The sequence below is a fragment of the Jaculus jaculus genome, chromosome 9 (genome assembly GCF_020740685.1).
Source record: "Jaculus jaculus isolate mJacJac1 chromosome 9, mJacJac1.mat.Y.cur, whole genome shotgun sequence".
Lineage (NCBI taxonomy): Eukaryota > Metazoa > Chordata > Mammalia > Rodentia > Dipodidae > Jaculus > Jaculus jaculus.
In genome coordinates, this window is record NC_059110.1 from 98796777 (window position 1) to 98814977 (window position 18201).

The window sequence follows — 18201 nt, forward strand, 5'->3', positions numbered from 1 at the left end:
TGGCACTCTATCAGGAAGCTGTTTCATGGTGCTAAGATCCCATGGCTGTGTCCTTGGCTCCAGGGTCTATATCCCAGCAATGCTCCTGTGCTACATTGGTTTTTCTTAGAATCACTGGCTGATTTCAGAGCTGGACTGACCCTTTAAGAGTATTCTTCTAACCTTTGGAGAGGAATTGAGGCCAGACATACCAGAGAACTTGTTGCTATATCATACAGCCAGAGCTACAACCCACATTTTAGACTTGGTACCTTTTCTGTTGCTTCTCATTGGGACTTGTAAATTGGTCCTTTGTGCCAAGTTAATGCATTTCACTGATAGAGGTTAATAAATTTTCTTACTTCCTCCCTCACAGTACTGAAGATGAACAAGAAGAGACATTAAAGGAGGCACCAAAGGAACTGAAAGAGAAAGACATGTATGGCCACCAATAGTAGCCTAAGGCTATTTGTATGGAGTTTTAATTTTAGGAAAATAGTATTTCCTTGTATGCAATAATCTGCATTTTTTCCTTTTTATTGTTTTTTTTTTTTTTTTTAATTTTCGAGGTAGGGTCTCATTCTAGCCTCGGCTGACCTGGAATTCACTATGTAGTCTCAGAGTGGCCTTGAATCATAACGATTCTCCTACCTCTGCCTCCTCCATGTTGGGATTAGAGGCATGTACCACCATACCCACCATTTTTTTCCATTTTTTAAAAAACTTTTATTTTTATTTATTTATTTGAGAAAGAGAGAGAGAGAGAGAGAGAGAGAGAATGAGTGTGCCAGGGCTTCCAGCCACCGCAAATGAACTCCAGATGCTTGCGCCCCATTGTGCATCTGGCTAACATGGGTCCTGGAGAATCAAACCAAGGTCCTTTGGCTTTGCAGGCAAACACCTTAACCGCTAAGCCATCTCTCCAGCACCATTTTTTTCTCATTTTTATATATAGACTTATTGTATGTTTCTTCTGTCACTACAAAGCTATTATTAAATTGATGGTAAGGATTTATAGTTAATAACATTTTTGGGGGAGGGCAGCAGCTCAATCTAGCACTGGTAACCTGGAATTACTTTCAGGCAATAACATCTTTTACAAACTATGTGGTGGAGCACACCTTTAATCCCAGCATTTGAGGCAGAGGTAGGAGGATCACCGTGAATTCGAGGCCATCCTGAGACTACAGAGCAAATTCCAGGTCATCCTGGACTAGAGTGAGACCCTGTCTTGAAAAACCAAAAAAAAAAAAAAAAGAAAGAAAGCTGAGTATAGTGGCTAGATGTAGGAGGGTTGCTGTAAGTTTGAGGCCAGCCTGGGACTAGAGATTGAGTTCCAGGGCAGCCTGGAGCCTGGCTAGAGTGAAACCTTACCTCAAAAAAAAAAAAAAAAAGAAAAAGAGAGAGAGAGAAAAGTTTCTGTCAGAGCAGGATATGGTGGTGTGTGCCTGTAATACGCCAGCCCCCATGGGCAACATTATGGTAACAAAAGAAGTTCCTGTTGGGAATACTTTTTTTTTTTTTTGTTTGTTTTTGTTTTTGTTTTTGTTGTTTCGAGGTAGGGTTTCACTGTAGCCCAGGCTGACCTGGAATTCACCATGCAGTCTCAGGGTGGCCTCGAACTCACAGCTATCCTCCTACCTCTGCCTCCCAAGTGCTGGGATTAAAGGGATGTGCCACCACGCCTGGCTTGGGAATACATTGTTTTATTTTTTTTTTAATTTTAAATCATTTTGTTTATGTATTTGAGGGAGAGAGAGAGAGAAAAAAAAAATGGGTGCACCAGGGCTTCTAGCTACTGCAGACAAACTCCAGACACATGTACCACCTTATGCATCTGGCTTATGTGGGTCCTGGGGAATCGAATTGGGGTCTTTTGGCTTTGCAGGCAAGTGCCTTAAGCACTAAGCCATCTCTCAAGCACTTGTTTTGTTTTTCTAAACATCGCTCACAATTACTATTTTTTTGTTTGTTTTGTTGCTTTGTTTTTGAGACAGGGTCTTGTTATATAGCTCAGGCTGACCCTGAACTCACTATGTAAACTCAGAATAGCCTTGAACTCATGACAGTCATCCTACTTCAGCCTTCCAAATGATAGGATAACAAACCTATTCAATTCCAGCTTACTGTGTATTCTTTGTTCTTCAGATCACTGACAGACATTCAAGACCTGTCCAGTATTACCTGTGAACAAAGCAACTCCTTTAAGGAAGCTTCATGCAAAACACCCAAACTGAACCACGCACCTACTAGCGTCAGCACGCCGCTCAGCCCAGGTAATCACACACAGGGAGAGAGATATTCTGGGAGAGGAACTCACAGCTCTTGTCCATTAGTCCTGGGAAGCTAGGATGAGACCTAATGATGGTCTTCTTCCAGAGCAAAGGTGTTTTCTCAGGGCCCAAGCTATATTTTAATTTTCTTTTGGAAGGGAACTAAGCAGTGGATTGTGGACCTGAGTTTGTGGTCACAGTGGCAGTGTTGGTGACTTAGTAACTTAGGAAACTTGTGTTGGCATCACGGTGGTGGAAATATGCCAATGCAGAGCCTCCTCTGTACTTATTCAGGGTGTCCCACCTTTTGACACTGCAACATGACATTGTCATTTACAAAAGTGTTGGGCTACATTTGTAGTGACTCTGCAGTGCAGCCCATGGGTTTCAGGTTGGACATACCTATAGGCATTACTAAATGTATTACAGAAACATTGAATTATCTAGAATTTGAAACTTAAAATACTACCTTGTACTTAAACACTTTTAGTTCTTAAATATTTCTGCCTGTTCAACTAGAATTAAGTATCTTCTCTTTAGTGCTATTATTTCTAGTATACTCATGGTCTAATCTTTATTTTACTTTTGTTTTTTTCCTTTTGGTTTTTCAAGGTAGAGTCTCACTCTAGCCCAGGCTGACCTGGAATTCACTATGTATTCTCAGGGTGGCACTGAACTCATGGTAGTCCTCCTACCCCTGCCTCCCGAGTGCTGGGATTAAAGGCGTGTGCCACCACGCCTGGCTTATTGTATTTTTTTAATAATGTAAAGATCAGAACTGTGCATGATGGCTCATACCTTTAATCCCAGCACTCAGGAGATTGAGGTAGGAGGATTGCCATGAATTGGAGGCCAGCCTGGGCTGTAGAGTGAGACCTGCTTCAAAAAACAAAATTCTAAAGGGGAAAAAACCAAAAACTGGGTGTGTTGGCTTACCCTTTTAATCCTAGCACTGAGGCTGAGGTAGGAGGATTGCTGAGAGTTTGAGGCCACCCTGTGACTACATAGTGAATTCCAGGTCAGCCCGGGCTAGAGTGAGATCCTACTTCAGAAAACAAAACAAAACAAAAGAAAAAGAAAAAGAAAAAAAAAGAATTCACACACTAATTAAATGCCCTCTTTTCTCCAATAGAGTCAATTTCTTCAGCTGCTAGCCAATATGAAGACTGCCTTGAAAATATCACATTTCATATTAAAGCAGGATCTACCTCTTGTCAGAATAGTCAGGAATCTAGAACTTTGTCTAATAAATTTACAAGTGTCCGAGAGAAAGCTAAGATCCTGGAATCTCGCCTTACTTCCTCAGGAGCTCCACCTGTAAGAAGGACTGCTTCAGTAAGTTTACCAGTTCTGTGTTCCACTTTCATGAGTTCAGCCCAAGGGGCTAAGTTGACCAAGATTTCCCTAGACCCATTAAGAAATAAGAGATAGGGGCTGGAGAGATGGTTTAATGGTTAAGACATTTGCCTGTGAAGCCTAAGAACCCAGGTTTGATGCCCTAGTTCCCATGTAAGCCAGATGCACAGGTGGTGCTAGTGTCTGGAGTTCGCTTGCAGCGGCTGGAGGCCCTAGTGTGTCCATTCTATCTGCCTATTTTTCTTTCCCCCTCAAATATATAAATAAAAATTATGTATATATATATATATATATATATATATATATATACACACACATATATATATATACACACACACACACACACATATATATGTATATATACACATACATACATATAATTGGAAAACAAAACAACAACAAAAAAAATATATATATAGTTTTGTTTTGTTTTTCAAGGTAGGGTCTCAATCTGGCTCAGGCTGACCTGGAATTAGTCTCAGGGTGGCCTCAAACTCATGGCGATCCTCCTACCTCTGCCTTCCGAGTGCAGGGATTAAAGGCGTGCACCACCACACCAGGCTAAAATATTTTTTTTTTAATGAGGAAAATTGGTTGTAAATTTCATTTAATATTTGCCTTGCCAAAGGTCTCACACAGAAGTGAGAAAATGACAGGGAATTTGTGCTTTCACTCAGCAAACCATAAGTGGCAGATTCTGAGTGGCAGGCACCGAATCAGGCCCATCCTGAACATGGTACAGACCCTGCTCAAGGTTGCTGGTTTTTTTTTTTTTTTTTTTTTCGGGGGGGTAGGGTCTTACTCTAGTCCAGGCTGACCTGGAATTCACTCAGGGTGGCCTTGAACTCATAGCAATCCTCCTACCTCTGCCTCCTGAGAGCTGGGATTAAATGCTTACACCACCATAACCAGCCTGATTTATTTTATTTTATTTTTCTCCCTCCCCCTTTTTTTCTGATTTTTTAAAAAAAATTTCCTTTTTTGAAATTATTTAAAATTTTTTTTTGTTCATTTCTATTTATTTATTTGAGAGCAACAGATAGAGAGAAAGAGGCAGAGAGAGAGAGAGAGAGAAAGAGAGAGAATGGGTGCTCCAGGGCCTCCAGCCACTGCAATCGAACTCCAGATGTGTTTGCTCCCTTGTGCATCTGGCTAACGTGGGTCCTGGAGAACTGAGCCTTGAACCAGGGTCCTTAGGCTTCACAGGCAAGCGCTTAACTGCTAAGCCATCTCTCCAGACCTAAAATATATTTTAATTTATTTATTTGAGAGAGAGAAAGAGTCAGAGAGAGAGAGAATGGGCACGCCAGGGCCTCTAGCCACTGCAAATGTTCTCCAGTTGCACATCCCGCCTTGTACCTCTGGTTTTATGTGGGTATTGGGGAATTGAACCTGGGTCCTTAGGCTTTTCAGGCAAACACCTTAACCATTGAGCAATCTCTCCAGCTCTGTTTTTTAAATATTTCTGTCTGTTTGAACTGTTTATCTGTTTGTCTCTTTATCATTCTGTATTTCTCTCCCTCTCTTCCTCTGTGTGTGTGTGTGTGTGTGTATGGGCATGCTAGGGCCAGTTACTGCAAGTGAACCCTAGATTCATGTGCCACTTTTTACATCTAAACTGCAACTGTCAGGCTTTGCAAGCAAGCACCTTTAAGGACTGAGCCATCTCTAGGACCAAAGTTGCTGATCTCTTAGTGAGGAAGGCAGGCCCCATGGAACACAGTTACATGAACACAGTAACTGAGTGCTGTGCAGGCAGAGAGAGCTGAGAAGGCTTTGCAGAGGAGGTGACTTGTTGAATAAATTTAACTTTCCCTGTACCACATGTGAAGATTACTAAGGTGCGTGTGGCTTTTTATTTAGCACATGTGCTGGTTACCATGTTTATGTTTGTCTTATAGAAAAGATTTTCTGCAAGTGGTTGTGTGGGTTCTTCTAGCATTTCTACAGCATCTGAGATACCAGCCCATTCCACCCAGAGAAGGAGCCTTCCCAAAGGTACCCTGTGCTTAATACCAGTGAACTTCATAATAGTAAGCCAGTTTAAGAAGGCTTAAATTGATGCTTATCAACTTTTTTTTTTTTCAAATTTTTATTAACAACTTCCATGATTATAGAAAGTATTCCATGGTAATACCCTTCCTCTCCCTACTTTCCCCTTTGAAATTCCATTCTCCATCATATCCCCTCCCCATCTCAATCAGTCTCTCTTTTATTTTGATGCCATGATCTTTTCCTCCTCATATGATGGTCTTGTGTAGGTAGTGTCAGGTCATGGACATCCTGGCTGTTTTGTGTCTGGAGCTTATCAACTTTTGATACCACATTTGATTCAAACAAAGATGCTATTTCCCCCTGATTATAAAAGTAAAACTTAAACATCATAGAAAACGTGGAGTATAAAGAAAGCCTTAAAAAATAAAATGGTCACTTAAGGCCAGGAAACCAGGAGGCTCACATGTGACAGCAGGAGTGGCGGCTTCCTTCTTCCTCCCTGGGGGAGGACCCGATTCTCACTCTTCACCTTCAGTCCAAGGATGGGGCTCAGGAACCAGGTACATGTGAATGGATCCAGGTATGAGAACCTACTCTTGCCCTTGACCCCTGGCCTCATGACGGCGCTACCTGAGAAAGTCTTCCCTGCACCCCCCCGCCCCCACCCCTGCTAGCCCATCACAGAGTTAGAGGAGGATCTGACAGGAACATCTAACTGGGAGATTCAGTGTTTTGGTTGTATCTATCTTGTGATTTAGCTTTGTATTTAAATAGTAAACAAAAAAGGAAATAAACTTAAAAATTATTTGTCATCATAACAGTGAAACAAATGTTAAAATATTTATTGCCAGGCACAAAATTAAAATAAAATGGTCACTTAAGCATACGTTTTTTGCTTGTTTGTTTGTTTTTTTGAGGTAGGGTTTCACTTTAGTCCAGGCTGACTTGGGATTCACTATGTAGTCTCAGGGTGGCCTCAAACTCATGGTGATCCTCCTACCTCTGTCTCCTGAGTGCTGGGACTAAAGGTGTGTGCCACCTTGCCCATGTCACACCTTAATTTTAAAATTCTTATTTATTTATTTATTTGAGAGAGAGAGAATGGGTGCATCAGGACCTCTAGCCACTGCAAACAAATTCCAGACACATGCACCACCTTTGTGCATCTGGCTTAAGTGGGTCCTAGAGAATTGAACCTGGGTCCTTTGGCTTCGCAGGCAAACACTTTAACCATTAAGCCATCTCTCTTGCCCCTTGTCATGAAACATTATCCATATATATATATCATAGCTATATAATAATAATAAATTCTTTAAATGCTACTTAATAATGTCCTTAAAGATTTATGTTGTTTTCCATTTTTTTGATTCTTTGTACATAAATCCTATCTGAATTTCTGATCCTTTCCTAAGCATAGATTCTTAGAAAATAGTTTCTGAGATTGTTAGCAAATTTAGGGGCACATTGCTTTTGTTGCATTATTTTGAATGCCTTTATATCTTTGGTATTGCTCTTGGAATTTCCTTAGGGAAGAGGGATTTTTGTGTATTGAGAGATTTTAGTTATTTTAGCACTCAGGGCAAGACCTAAAGTATGGTTGTTCCTATATCTCCTGCCTGATAATCTATAGAAAATGTGTTTTTGTTCATTTTGGCCAATCCATAGCCTCTATCTCCTTCCAACAATCCTGTTTCAGATTGAGCCCCAGACTCTTAGTAAGAATTTATACTTGACCTAATTCAAGGAAAGGAGGGGCACAGACTAAGCAGTGCTCTGGAGTAAGATGAAACAGGGGAAACAAAAGCCGTTCACATGCCAGGGGGTCTTTGCTAGGGCTCTTAGGTAAAATTCTCCCTGCTTAATGTGTTTCATCATTGAGAAAGCCATAGACAAGTCCACGGAGAGCCTAGAAAACTATAGTTCAGGTCTCAGAGGGTATTAATTCATTTTCTCTTTTTCATATATTTTTTAAGAACTAGTGGAAGCCACCTCACAGGTTCATACTGACGAGCTTCCACCACCATCTCAGGAGCTTCTTGATGAAATTGGTAAGAGATCTGCAATACAAAATATACTCCTTGGCTCTGTTGGTTGTGGTCACTGACCACAGTGTGGTTGGTGTCTTTCTCAGGTAGGAGCAGTGTACAAAAAGCTCTGTGAAGGTCTAGTTGAATGTATAAAATTCAGAAGGGACAGTTTTCCAATGAAATGGACCACAGCATGAATGGGATAATTGGCCCATTTCTTTTGTGTTTTTGTTACTTAGTAGGATTTATGCTAATGATTCTGAGGGAAACAATAACATGCAAATGGTTTAAGATGACGAACTTCTATTTTCATTGGTTTGGGATTTTACTTATTTTATTGTTCACTTATTCATTCATTTATTTTATTTTTTTTCCTGAGGTAGGGTGCCACTCTAACCCAGGCTGACCTGGAAATCACTTTGTAGTTTCAGGGTGGCCTCAAACTTTTGGTGATCCTCTGCCTCCCCAGTGCTGGGATTAAAGGCGCAAGCCACCACACTCGGCTCTTTCTTCTTTAAACAGAATCTTGCTAGGAAGCCAAGCTGACCTTGAACTCATGGCCCTCTTGCCTTAACTCCTGAGTGCTGAGTTTATAGGCATGTGCCACCATGACAGGTTGATGGTGAATTTCTTTGACTAAAGAATTCTAATCTCCCTTTCAAACCAAACTAGCCATTCCTTGGTGGCCAGTGGTCTAGCTCTTCAGGTTAAGCCACTTATACTAACAATTTTGCTGAAAGCAGGAGGCTTTTAGGTATTGGAATTGTGGATACTCCATTTTATTTGTAGGTTGGCTGATCTTGAAAGTAATAGTGCATGGTTATGGAAACACTGGAGGCAGGCAGTCTCTTCCCCAGCAGCCTGTCTGATCAGCCCTCTAAAATGCTTCTCATCAGACCCATGATGGTTCAGTTCTTGGTATGAGGTCTACAGAGAATCTCTGAGGGCTACCAGTTGGTTGTCAGGGTCTTTGAGGTTTTGTCACTTAACGCTCTGACTCAAGGCATAGCTATCATCTAAGCTCCCTATTATAACTGTCAGTCCCTATCCTTTGTCCTGATAAACTGAATGAACTTGGGTTCAACTGGTTAGAATTCCCAGAACACCTTCATGGGTCTATATTTCATTCTTTCTCACTCTCTCTCTTTCTGTATGTTATAGGCCTCTCCCTCTTCCCATTCTTCCTCCCTTCTCTTTTCTCCCTCCATTTCTCCTGCCCTCTTTCTTTTTTTTTTTTTCTAATTTACTTTTTTTTTTTTTTCTTTTCTTTCTTTTTCTTCGAGGTAGGGTCTCACTTTGGCCCAGGCTGACCTGGAAGTCACTATGTAGTCTCAGGGTGGCCTTGAACTCATGGCAATCCTCCTAACTGTGCCTTCCAAGTGCTAGGATTAAAGGCATGTGCCACCACACCTGGCTCTAAATTACTTTTTTATTGACAACTTCCATAATTATAGACAATAACCCATGATAATTCCCTCCCTCCCCTCCCACTTTCCCCTTTGAAACTCTACTCCCCATCATATGCCTTCCCCCTCTCAACCAGTCTGTATTTTCTTTTTTTTCTTATTTTTTCCTTTGGTTTTTCTTTTTTTTTAAATTTTTATTTATTTATTTGAGAGCAACAGAGAAAGAAAGAGGCAGAGAGAGAGAGAGAGAGAGAATAGGTGCACTAGGGCCTCCAGCCACTGCAAATGAACTACAGATGCATGTGCACCTTGTGCATCTTGCTTACATGGGTCCTGGGGAATTGAGCCTGGAACCGGGATCCTTAGGCTTCACAGGCAAGTGCTTAACTGCTAAGCCATCTCTCTAGCTCCTGTCTTTTATTTTGATGTCATCATCTTTTCCTCCTATTATGATGGTTTTGTGTAGGTAGTGTCAGACACTGCAAGGTCATAGATATCCAGGCCATTTTGTGTTTGGAGGAGCACATTGTAAGGAGTCCTACCCTTCCTTTGACTCTTACATTCTTTTTTTTTTTAATTTTTTTTTAACAATTCTTTTTTTTTAAAAATTATTTATTTATTTATTTGAGAGCAACAGACACAGAGAGAAAGACAGATAGAGGGAGAGAGAGAATGGGCGCGCCAGGGCTTCCAGCCTCTGCAAACGAACTCCAGACGCGTGCGCCCCCTTGTGCATCTGGCTAACGTGGGACCTGGGGAACCGAGCCTCGAACCGGGGTCCTTAGGCTTCACAGGCAAGAGCTTAACCGCTAAGCCATCTCTCCAGCCCTGGCTCTTACATTCTTTCCGCCACCTCTTCTGCAATGGACCCTGAGCCTTGGAAGGTGTGATAGATATATTTCAGTGCTGAGCACTCCTCTGTCACTTCTTCTCAGTACCATGGTTTCTTCTGAGTCATCCCAAGGACACCTCCATCTGAAAAGAGAAGCTTCTCTAGCCCAAAATGAGAGTAGCATTAAATATATGAATGTGAACATTAAGAGATAGGGTTACCGTTGCCTGCCCTTTTTCTTTTCTTTGTTAAGGATCAACCCCAGGGCTTTGTGCATGTTAGACAAGTGCTCCACTGCTGAGCTACACCCTGTAGGGAGGCACTTTATTTGTCATACTGAAACCCTCCTCCAGTGCCACAGGGTTGTTTGGCCAGGTTCTTAGAGCCAACACCACCATTTCTACTCTTTACCTTTCTAAGTGATCTCTAATTTTTTTCTCTCCAGTTGCTATTCTTTTTTCATTTATTTCCTTTTTCTCTTTCTTTTTTTTGGGGGGGGGTTGGTTTTGGTTTTTCAAGGTAGGGCCTCACTCTAGCCCATGCTGACCTGGAATTCACTATGTAGTCTTAGGATGGCCTCAAACTCACAGTGATCCTCCTATCTCAGCCTCCCAAATTCTGAGATTAAAGGCGTGCACCATCATGCCTGGTGAAGCCAAGGCTATTCTTAGCAAAAGTATTGAGAATGGGGCTGGAGAGATGGCTTAGCAGTTAAGCGCTTGCCTTTGAAGCCTAAGGACCCCGGTTCAAGGCTCGATTCCCCAGGACCCATGTTAGCCAGATGCACAAGGGGGCACACGCATCTGGAGTTTGCAGTGGCTGGAAGCCCTGGAGTACCCATTCTCTCTCTCTCTCTCCCTCTTTCTCTCTCTCTCTGTTACTCTCAAACAAATAAAAATGAACAAAACGATTTTTTTAGAAAGTATTGAGAATGAAGGTTATCCCACATATTCTGCTCAGGTTGAGTGCTAGTAGTATTTGAGCATTTGTTCTTTGACCACGCTTCAGTAGTACCTGTAGCCCTTTTTCATGCAATTTGACTCTCCATGTGAGCTGGCCCTCCACCACACCCATTTCAGCACCTGTGTTCCCAGGCTCCTCCTGAGTTCTGCCCTCATGGCATGGCTATGCCCTAGTGTGGTCTTCAGAAGCCTTCCCTCATTTGACTGATGTCAGGTATCTGGGCTGGGTTTCTAGGTGGCTATCTGTACCTTGAATGGGTTGATAATGTTCCAGTAGACAGCATAGGGCATGTGGGTGCTTTCTCTTGTTAACGGGCCTACTGACTGAATAACTGTATACACCACTCCTTCTTGTCTCCCCTAAAGACAGCTCTAGGGAGCCATCAGGAGCTTCACCTGCTTTTCTGGAGGGCCTGCACCCAAAGCTCTAGGAGCTTATAGGGGAAGGTCCCAGAATAACGAGGGAAAAATAAGAACAAAAATGGATCTTCTGTTTCAAATCATCTTGTGGGACCTCTTAATGCCCAAGAGTTGTCAAATGGGGCTGTTCCCTGCACTGCAGGAAGGGAACAGACATGCACCTGCCCAGAACACGACCACACCAGGCACTTAGGGTAGCTTGCTTGTGTCCTTTCCCCCCTCCCCCCCAGCTCCCACAGCTGTTTCTTGCTGTGCTCTGGGGCGTGCTTTGAAGAAACTGAGAATCTAACAACTGCAGAGCCACCACTGAGTGTAGCAGATGCTTGTCTTGGTGTGTTGAGAGTTTCTTCATGAAGTGAAAATGTGGGTAATCTTTAGTCTCTGCTTTCCGTCTTTGTATAGGCCAGGTAGAAAGGTAGGAAAACACTGGATTGTTCTGCTGCTGAGGGAGTAGAAAGTAGAAAATATGAGCAGAAACCTTCGTGCTCGGCTGCCTGTACTCACACCTCAGCCCTCTGACTTAATCTGGGATTTACTGAAGTTCCTGAACCATGTGAGCCATCCCTTTACCTCTCCCATTATAGCAGCTGCGTTCCCAGGCTCCTCCTGGACTCTGGCCTGGGCTGTTAAACAGAAATAGCAATAATGTTATTGTTACTGTCAATCTCATAGGAATGTTGAAGATGCTGAATATTAATCCTGAGTTGATGTCCCTAAGTAACAGTCACATAGGGTACGGTGTTACCTATCTTTCTCATTAATACTGTCATCATCAATCTTTTTATTTAGCTTATTTATTTATTTGCAGAAAGAGAGAGAATGGGCACACTAGGGTCTCTAGCCACTGTAAACAAACTCCAAACTCCAGATGCATGCACTACTTTGTCTATCTGGCTTTACATGGATATTGGGGAATGGAACTTGGGTCATCAGGCCTTGCAAGCCCCATCTCTCCAAACCAATCCTTTTTTTGAGGTATGGTCTCACTCTAGCCCAGGCTTATCTGGAATTCACTACGTAGTCTCAGGGTGGCTTAAAACTCACACCAATCTTCCTACCTCTGCCTCCCAATTGCTGGGATTAAAGGTGTGCACCACCACACCCGGCTTTGCGATCTTTTTTTTTTTTTTTTGAGAGTTTCATATAGCACAGATTGGCCTTGAACTCACTATGTAGCCAAGACTGGCTTTGGTAAGCTCCTGATCTTCCTGTCTACATTCTGAGTGTTGTGCTGTGTATCAACCATTTTACCTACTCTGTGTTCTTGTTTATTGCTGTTGCTTTTTTTTTTTGGCTTTTCAAGTTAGGGTCTCACTCTAGCCCAGGCTTACCTGGAATTCACTATGGAGTCTCAGGCTGGCCTCAAACTTACAGCGATCCTTCTACCTCAGCCTCCCAAAGCTATTCTTTTCCTTGGCTTTTCAAGTAGGGTTTCATTCCAGACATGTGTGCCATCTTGTGTACATGTGCAACCTTGTGCTTGTGTCACCTTTTGTGGCTGACTTACCTGGGACCTGAGGAGTCAAACATGGGTCCTTCGGCTTCACAGGCAAGTGCCTTAACCACTAAAGCCATCTCTATAGCCCAGATCAGTGTTTTTGCATAGTAATAAAAATATGTCCAAAATTCAATATTATTTAATATTCAAATAGTAAAATACAATGTAAAAAAGAAGCCCTCAACTATTGACTCCTCTAAGCTCGCTCTGGTGGAACCACTTGGGAGAGAGTCGACTGGGGTTGATTATCTTGTTTTACAGAGAGAATGGCTGTCCTCTGACCCAAAATCAGTAGTCTCAAAAGTTCCCAACTATTTAGCTTCCTTGCAGAATGGCTGGGAGATTCCTAATGACCCCAAGTATGGTGAGCCCTCAGACCTCTTGGATCAGAAGGAATTAACTATTAGAACTCTAAAGCCAGAGCTGATTCTGCTGTTCAAGAAGCCACCTGTGCTGGCGTTCCTTCTCGAAACCTTTGTAAAAACAACAAAACTCTAGCCCCTTCTAAGTACACAGGAGGACAATACCTTACACATCACCAGCTTGACAGAGGGGGACTGAGAAGCATTTTGCTTGAAGGCATAGGGTCCTTGTCATCCCAAGAGAGGAGTGCCACTGACAGCTTGCTTTTCTTTTCTTTTAATTTTTTCTTTTTGTTTTATATATTTATTTGAGAGCGACAGACAGAGAAAGAGGCAGAGAGAGAGAGAATGGGCGTGCCAGGGCCTCCAGCCACTGCAAACGAACTCCAGATGCTTGCACCCTTTTGTGAATCTGGCTAACGTGGGTCCTGGGGAATGGAGCCTCAAACTGGGGTCCTTAGGCTTTACAGGCAAGCGCTTAACCGCTAAGCCGTCTCTCCAGCCCAGGAGTTTGCATTTCTAACAAGTTCCTGGGAGATGCCAGTGGTGCTGGCCTGAGGACTGCCCTGTAAGAATGGTGTGATATGCAAAGTTGCCTTCTGCTTTTGTGCTGACAGAGCATCTGAAGCAACAGCAGGCCTCATCCACGAAGTTCCATGAGAACAGAACACAGGAGCTGATCATCACTGAAAATGGTAAGGTGATATCCAGAGCTTTTTTATAACGTTCTTGCTGTAATGCTGTTGTTGGCAGCACAATGCTACATATGGGTTGTATGAGTGTGACTTTGAGGGCAGACACAGCTCCACCTTAAATCTGACTCCACCAGTTCCTTTTGTATGGTAAACTGTCTCTGAGCTTTAGTTGTCTTCATTTATAAACTGAGAATGATAATTCCTGTCTCATGACATATACAGTAGCTCCATGTATATTGCCTGGTACATTGTAAAATGCTTAGCAAATGTTGGACCCTTTCCATTTATAGTTCTGCCAGCTAGATGACATGGCACAGCATATGTAAAATTCTTGGCATATATTACAGGGTACATCCTTTTCCTCTACATAAATTCCTTTCCTGGGACTCCAATCTAAGAACATTTAAGAAGTGAGAAAGAATGGGCCTGGAGAAATGGCTCAGTGGAGAAAGTGGTTGCTATGCAAGCATAGGTATCTGAGTCCAGATCCATAGCACCACATAAAAGCTGGGTGCAATAGTGCTTGCCTATATTCCCAGTGGTGGAGAGGCAGACAGAAGATTCCTGGGGTTTACTGGCTACCAAGTCTAGCCAAATAAGTGAGCTTCAGGCTTAGTGAGAGACCCTATTTCAAAAAATAAGATGGAGGGCTGGAGAGATGGCTTAATGGTTAAGGCGTTTGCCCTCAAAGCCAAAGGACCTCCTTTCGATTCCCCAGAACCCACATGAGCCAGATGCACAAAGTGGCACATGCGTCTGGAGTTTGCAGTGGCTAGAGGCCCTGGCATGTCCATTTTGTCTCCCTCCCTGTGTCTTTCTTTCAAATAAATAAATAAACAATAAAATATTTTAGAAAAATAAGATGCAGCGGATGATACTCAACATTGGACCTTTGGCCTCCACACATAAGCACACACACATGTACTCCACACCCATACATGTACACACACACACAAAAGTGAGAAAAGGCTAAATTTGCACAATTTGTTTTTAGGTTTATTTGCCTCCTCTTTTATGTTCCCTTTGTTTCTTCTTTGGCTTTTCTCTGTGTGGACATTGGCACTGGCCAGGTTTCCTGTAGCTTCACCTGGCACCAGAGAGCTCCCAAGACTCCAGAAGCAGCTGCTATGAGCACCGGTGCCCGGACACTGCCGCCTGGCACACACTGTTCTCATGGGAAGAGGCGAACCTCAGGAACTGCTGATGGCCTTAATTTTTGTAGTTCATTTTAAAAGCAGAATCTCTTCATTTCATTTCATTTTAATAAAGTTAATTCACATGTTTTTAGAGCAAAAGCATTTGGGAGAACCAGAAGTTGACAGCAAAAATAGCAGTTTTCTTTCAACCAAAGAAACTCAGGATCTAGAAGACGACACAGAGAGGTAACAGAAAAAAACTAGGGTTTGGAAGGAATTTAAAAATCACATCTGTTTATGTTCGTTTTTATTCTAATAATGGCAAATAACAAGGAAAAACATTTTGCCTTACTATTCTTCTGGCCTCTCTTAGTAAAGAAGTTTTAAAAATTATGGGCTGAAGAGATGGCTTAGCGGTTAAGCGCTTGCCTGTGAAGCCTAAGGACCCCGGTTCGAGGCTCAGTTCCCCAGGTCCCACATTAGCCAGATGCACAAGGGGGCGCACGCGTCTGGAGTTCATTTGCAAAGGCTGGAAGCCCTGGCGCACCCATTCTCTCTCTCTCTCTCTCTCTGTCTTTCTCTCTGTGTCTGTCGTTCTCAAATAAATAAATAAAAATTAATAAAAAAATTGTATTTATTTGTGTCTGGGCAGGCGTGTGTGCATGAGAACCAGGGTCTCTTGCTGCTGCAAACAAATGCCTGTCTGGCTTTATGTGGGTGGTTGGGAAATTGAACTTAGGTTGTCAAACTTTGCAAAACAAGCGCATTTTGTTTTTAAAAATACTTAATTTTGAGCTATAGAGATAACTCAGTTGATAAAGTGCTTGCTTTGGGACCTGAGTTTAATTCTGAGTACATACATTAAGTTCTGGGTGTAGTGGTACCTGTCTGTAATCCTAGCACTGGCAAGGTAGAGACAGGAGAATTCCTGGGGCTCACTGGCCAGCTGATCTAGTCTAATTGGTGAGCTTTAGGCCAATGAGGAGGATTGCTATGATTTTGAGGCCAGCCTGAGACTACATAGTTTACATACACACACACACATACAGAAAGAGAGAGAAAGAGAGAGAGACAGAGAGAGAGAGAGAGAATGGGTGCACCAGGGTCTCTAGCCACTACAGACGAATTCCAGACATATGCACCACCTTGTGCATCTGGCTTATATGGTTACTGGGGAATCAGACCTGTGACCTTAGGCTTTACAGGTAAATGCTGTAACTGCTAAGCCATATCTCCATATCTTTTCTGGATTATTTTGCTATACTTTGCTGGGGTCTCTCGTCTTTCATCTTGCCATCAGTGATAGTGTGTTGGGATTCTAGAAGTCCGCAAAATGGCTTTTTACATGGGGTCTGAGGATTGAACTCAGGTATTTCAGCTTGAGCAATGAACACTGTCTACAGAGCTGTCTCCCAGCCTGAGCTTGACTACTCTTGATACATCATATAAGTGAAATCAAACCATATTCTTCTGTGACTTGCCTTTTAAACATTTTTTTTTATTTTTTTTTTTAATTTATTTATTTGAGAATGACAGACAGAGAGAAAGAGGCAGAGAGAGAGAGAGAGAGAGAGAGAGAGAGAGAGAGAGAGAGAGAGAGAGAGAATGGGTGTGCCAGGGCTTCCAGCCACTGCAAACAAGCTCCAGATGCATGTGCCCCCCTTGTGCATCTGGCTAACGTGGGTCCTGGGGAACTGAGCCTCAAACCGGGGTCCTTAGGCTTCACAGGCAAGCACTTAACCGCTAAGCCATCTCTTTAGCCCTTTTTAAACATTTTTTAACTTTTAATTTAATTTCTTTTTTTGGAGAGAGAGAGAAGAGGCAGATAGAGAAAGAGAGAATGGGTATACCAGGGCCTTCAGCCAGTACAAACGAACTGTAGATGCATGAGCCACCTTGTGTGTCTGGCTTACATGGGTACTGGTTAATCGAACCTGGGTCCTTTGGCTTTGCAGGTAAGTGCCTTAACCACTAAGCCATCTTTCCAGCCCTGTGACTGGATTTTTAAACTTAACCTAACATAATGTGTCAGCATTTCCTTCCCATTTTTATTCTTCTCTCCTTAATATCTCTTCCAAATAGCCCCATCAAAGAATCAGCCAGGCATTGAGACACACACCTGTAATCCCAGCACTTGGGTGGTAGAAACAGGAGGACCAGGAGTCTAAAGTTATCCTCAGCTACATAGAGAGTTCAAGCTACCTGGGCTACATGAAACCCTATCCCCAGCACTCAGGAGGCAGAGGTAGGAGGGTTGCTATGAATTCAAGGTCACCCTGAGACAACATAGTGAATTCCAGGTCAGTCTGGGCTAGAGTGAGACCTTACCTTGAAAAATGAAAAACAAAAAACAAACAAATAAAAGACAAAGAATTTCATCAAAGAAGATATACAAATGGCTAAAAAATATATGCAAAGATGTTCAACATAACAATTAGGGAAATGAAAATCAAAACCATAATGAGGTATCACCTCATACCTATTAAAATAGCTATTATTAAAATTCTTACACTGTAGGTGGGAATATAGAGTGGTGTAGCTGCTATGGAAAACAGCAGAACCTGAAACATATATTTGCCTCATAAATAACTCAACAATAACGACAAAAAGGGGGGTGTTGGGAGGGTGGCTCAGCAGGTGCTTGCTCACAAGCCTGCCTTTGTAGACTCAGGATGGCCTTGAACTCCTAGCACTCCTCCTACCTCACCTCCCAAGTGCTGGGATTAAAGGTGTGAGCCACCATGCCCAGCCTATTTTTTATTCTTATTTATTATTATTAGAAGAGAGAGACTGGGTATGCTAGGGCCTCTAGCCATTGCAAACGAACTCCAGACACATGCATCACCATATGCATCTGGCTTATGTGGGTTCTGGGGAATCAAACCTGGGTCCTTAGGCTTCACAGGCAAGTGCCTTAACCATCTCTCCAGCCCTCACTGTGTGCTTTTTTGTTAATGGAAAGGAAAATTGAGTTCAGTATTCTCTTCACTTGTTCTTGGACAGAGCTCATTCTTCTCTTGATGAGGACCTGGAAAGATTGCTACAGCTTCCTGAAGAGAACATGGAGCTACAGGACCATGCTAAGGGCTTGACAAGGTTGTTGTTCCTTATTAGGGTTCACTTTCTTATGGGGTCACAAGAAAAATTTTATCTGCTTAAGGCATAGAACTATTTGATGCCCATTCTCTCTTCCTCTATCTGCCTCTTTCTCTTTCTATCAAATAAATAAAATAAATAAATAATAAACCCAAACAAAAATA

At 42.5% G+C, this 18201-nt stretch overlaps 1 protein-coding gene across 1 annotated transcript in view; it reads left to right on the plus strand.

Moving 5' to 3' along the window:
• Positions 1-18201, plus strand: part of Tex14 (testis expressed 14, intercellular bridge forming factor) — a 114791-nt gene that overhangs the window by 89832 nt on the left and 6758 nt on the right. The window contains exons 20-27 of the mRNA XM_045158643.1: positions 356-418; positions 2128-2255; positions 3385-3587; positions 5510-5606; positions 7577-7651; positions 13728-13805; positions 15094-15187; positions 17945-18037. Of these exons, the coding sequence (XP_045014578.1) occupies positions 356-418; positions 2128-2255; positions 3385-3587; positions 5510-5606; positions 7577-7651; positions 13728-13805; positions 15094-15187; positions 17945-18037 (831 nt within the window). The remainder of the gene's footprint in view (positions 1-355; positions 419-2127; positions 2256-3384; positions 3588-5509; positions 5607-7576; positions 7652-13727; positions 13806-15093; positions 15188-17944; positions 18038-18201) is intronic.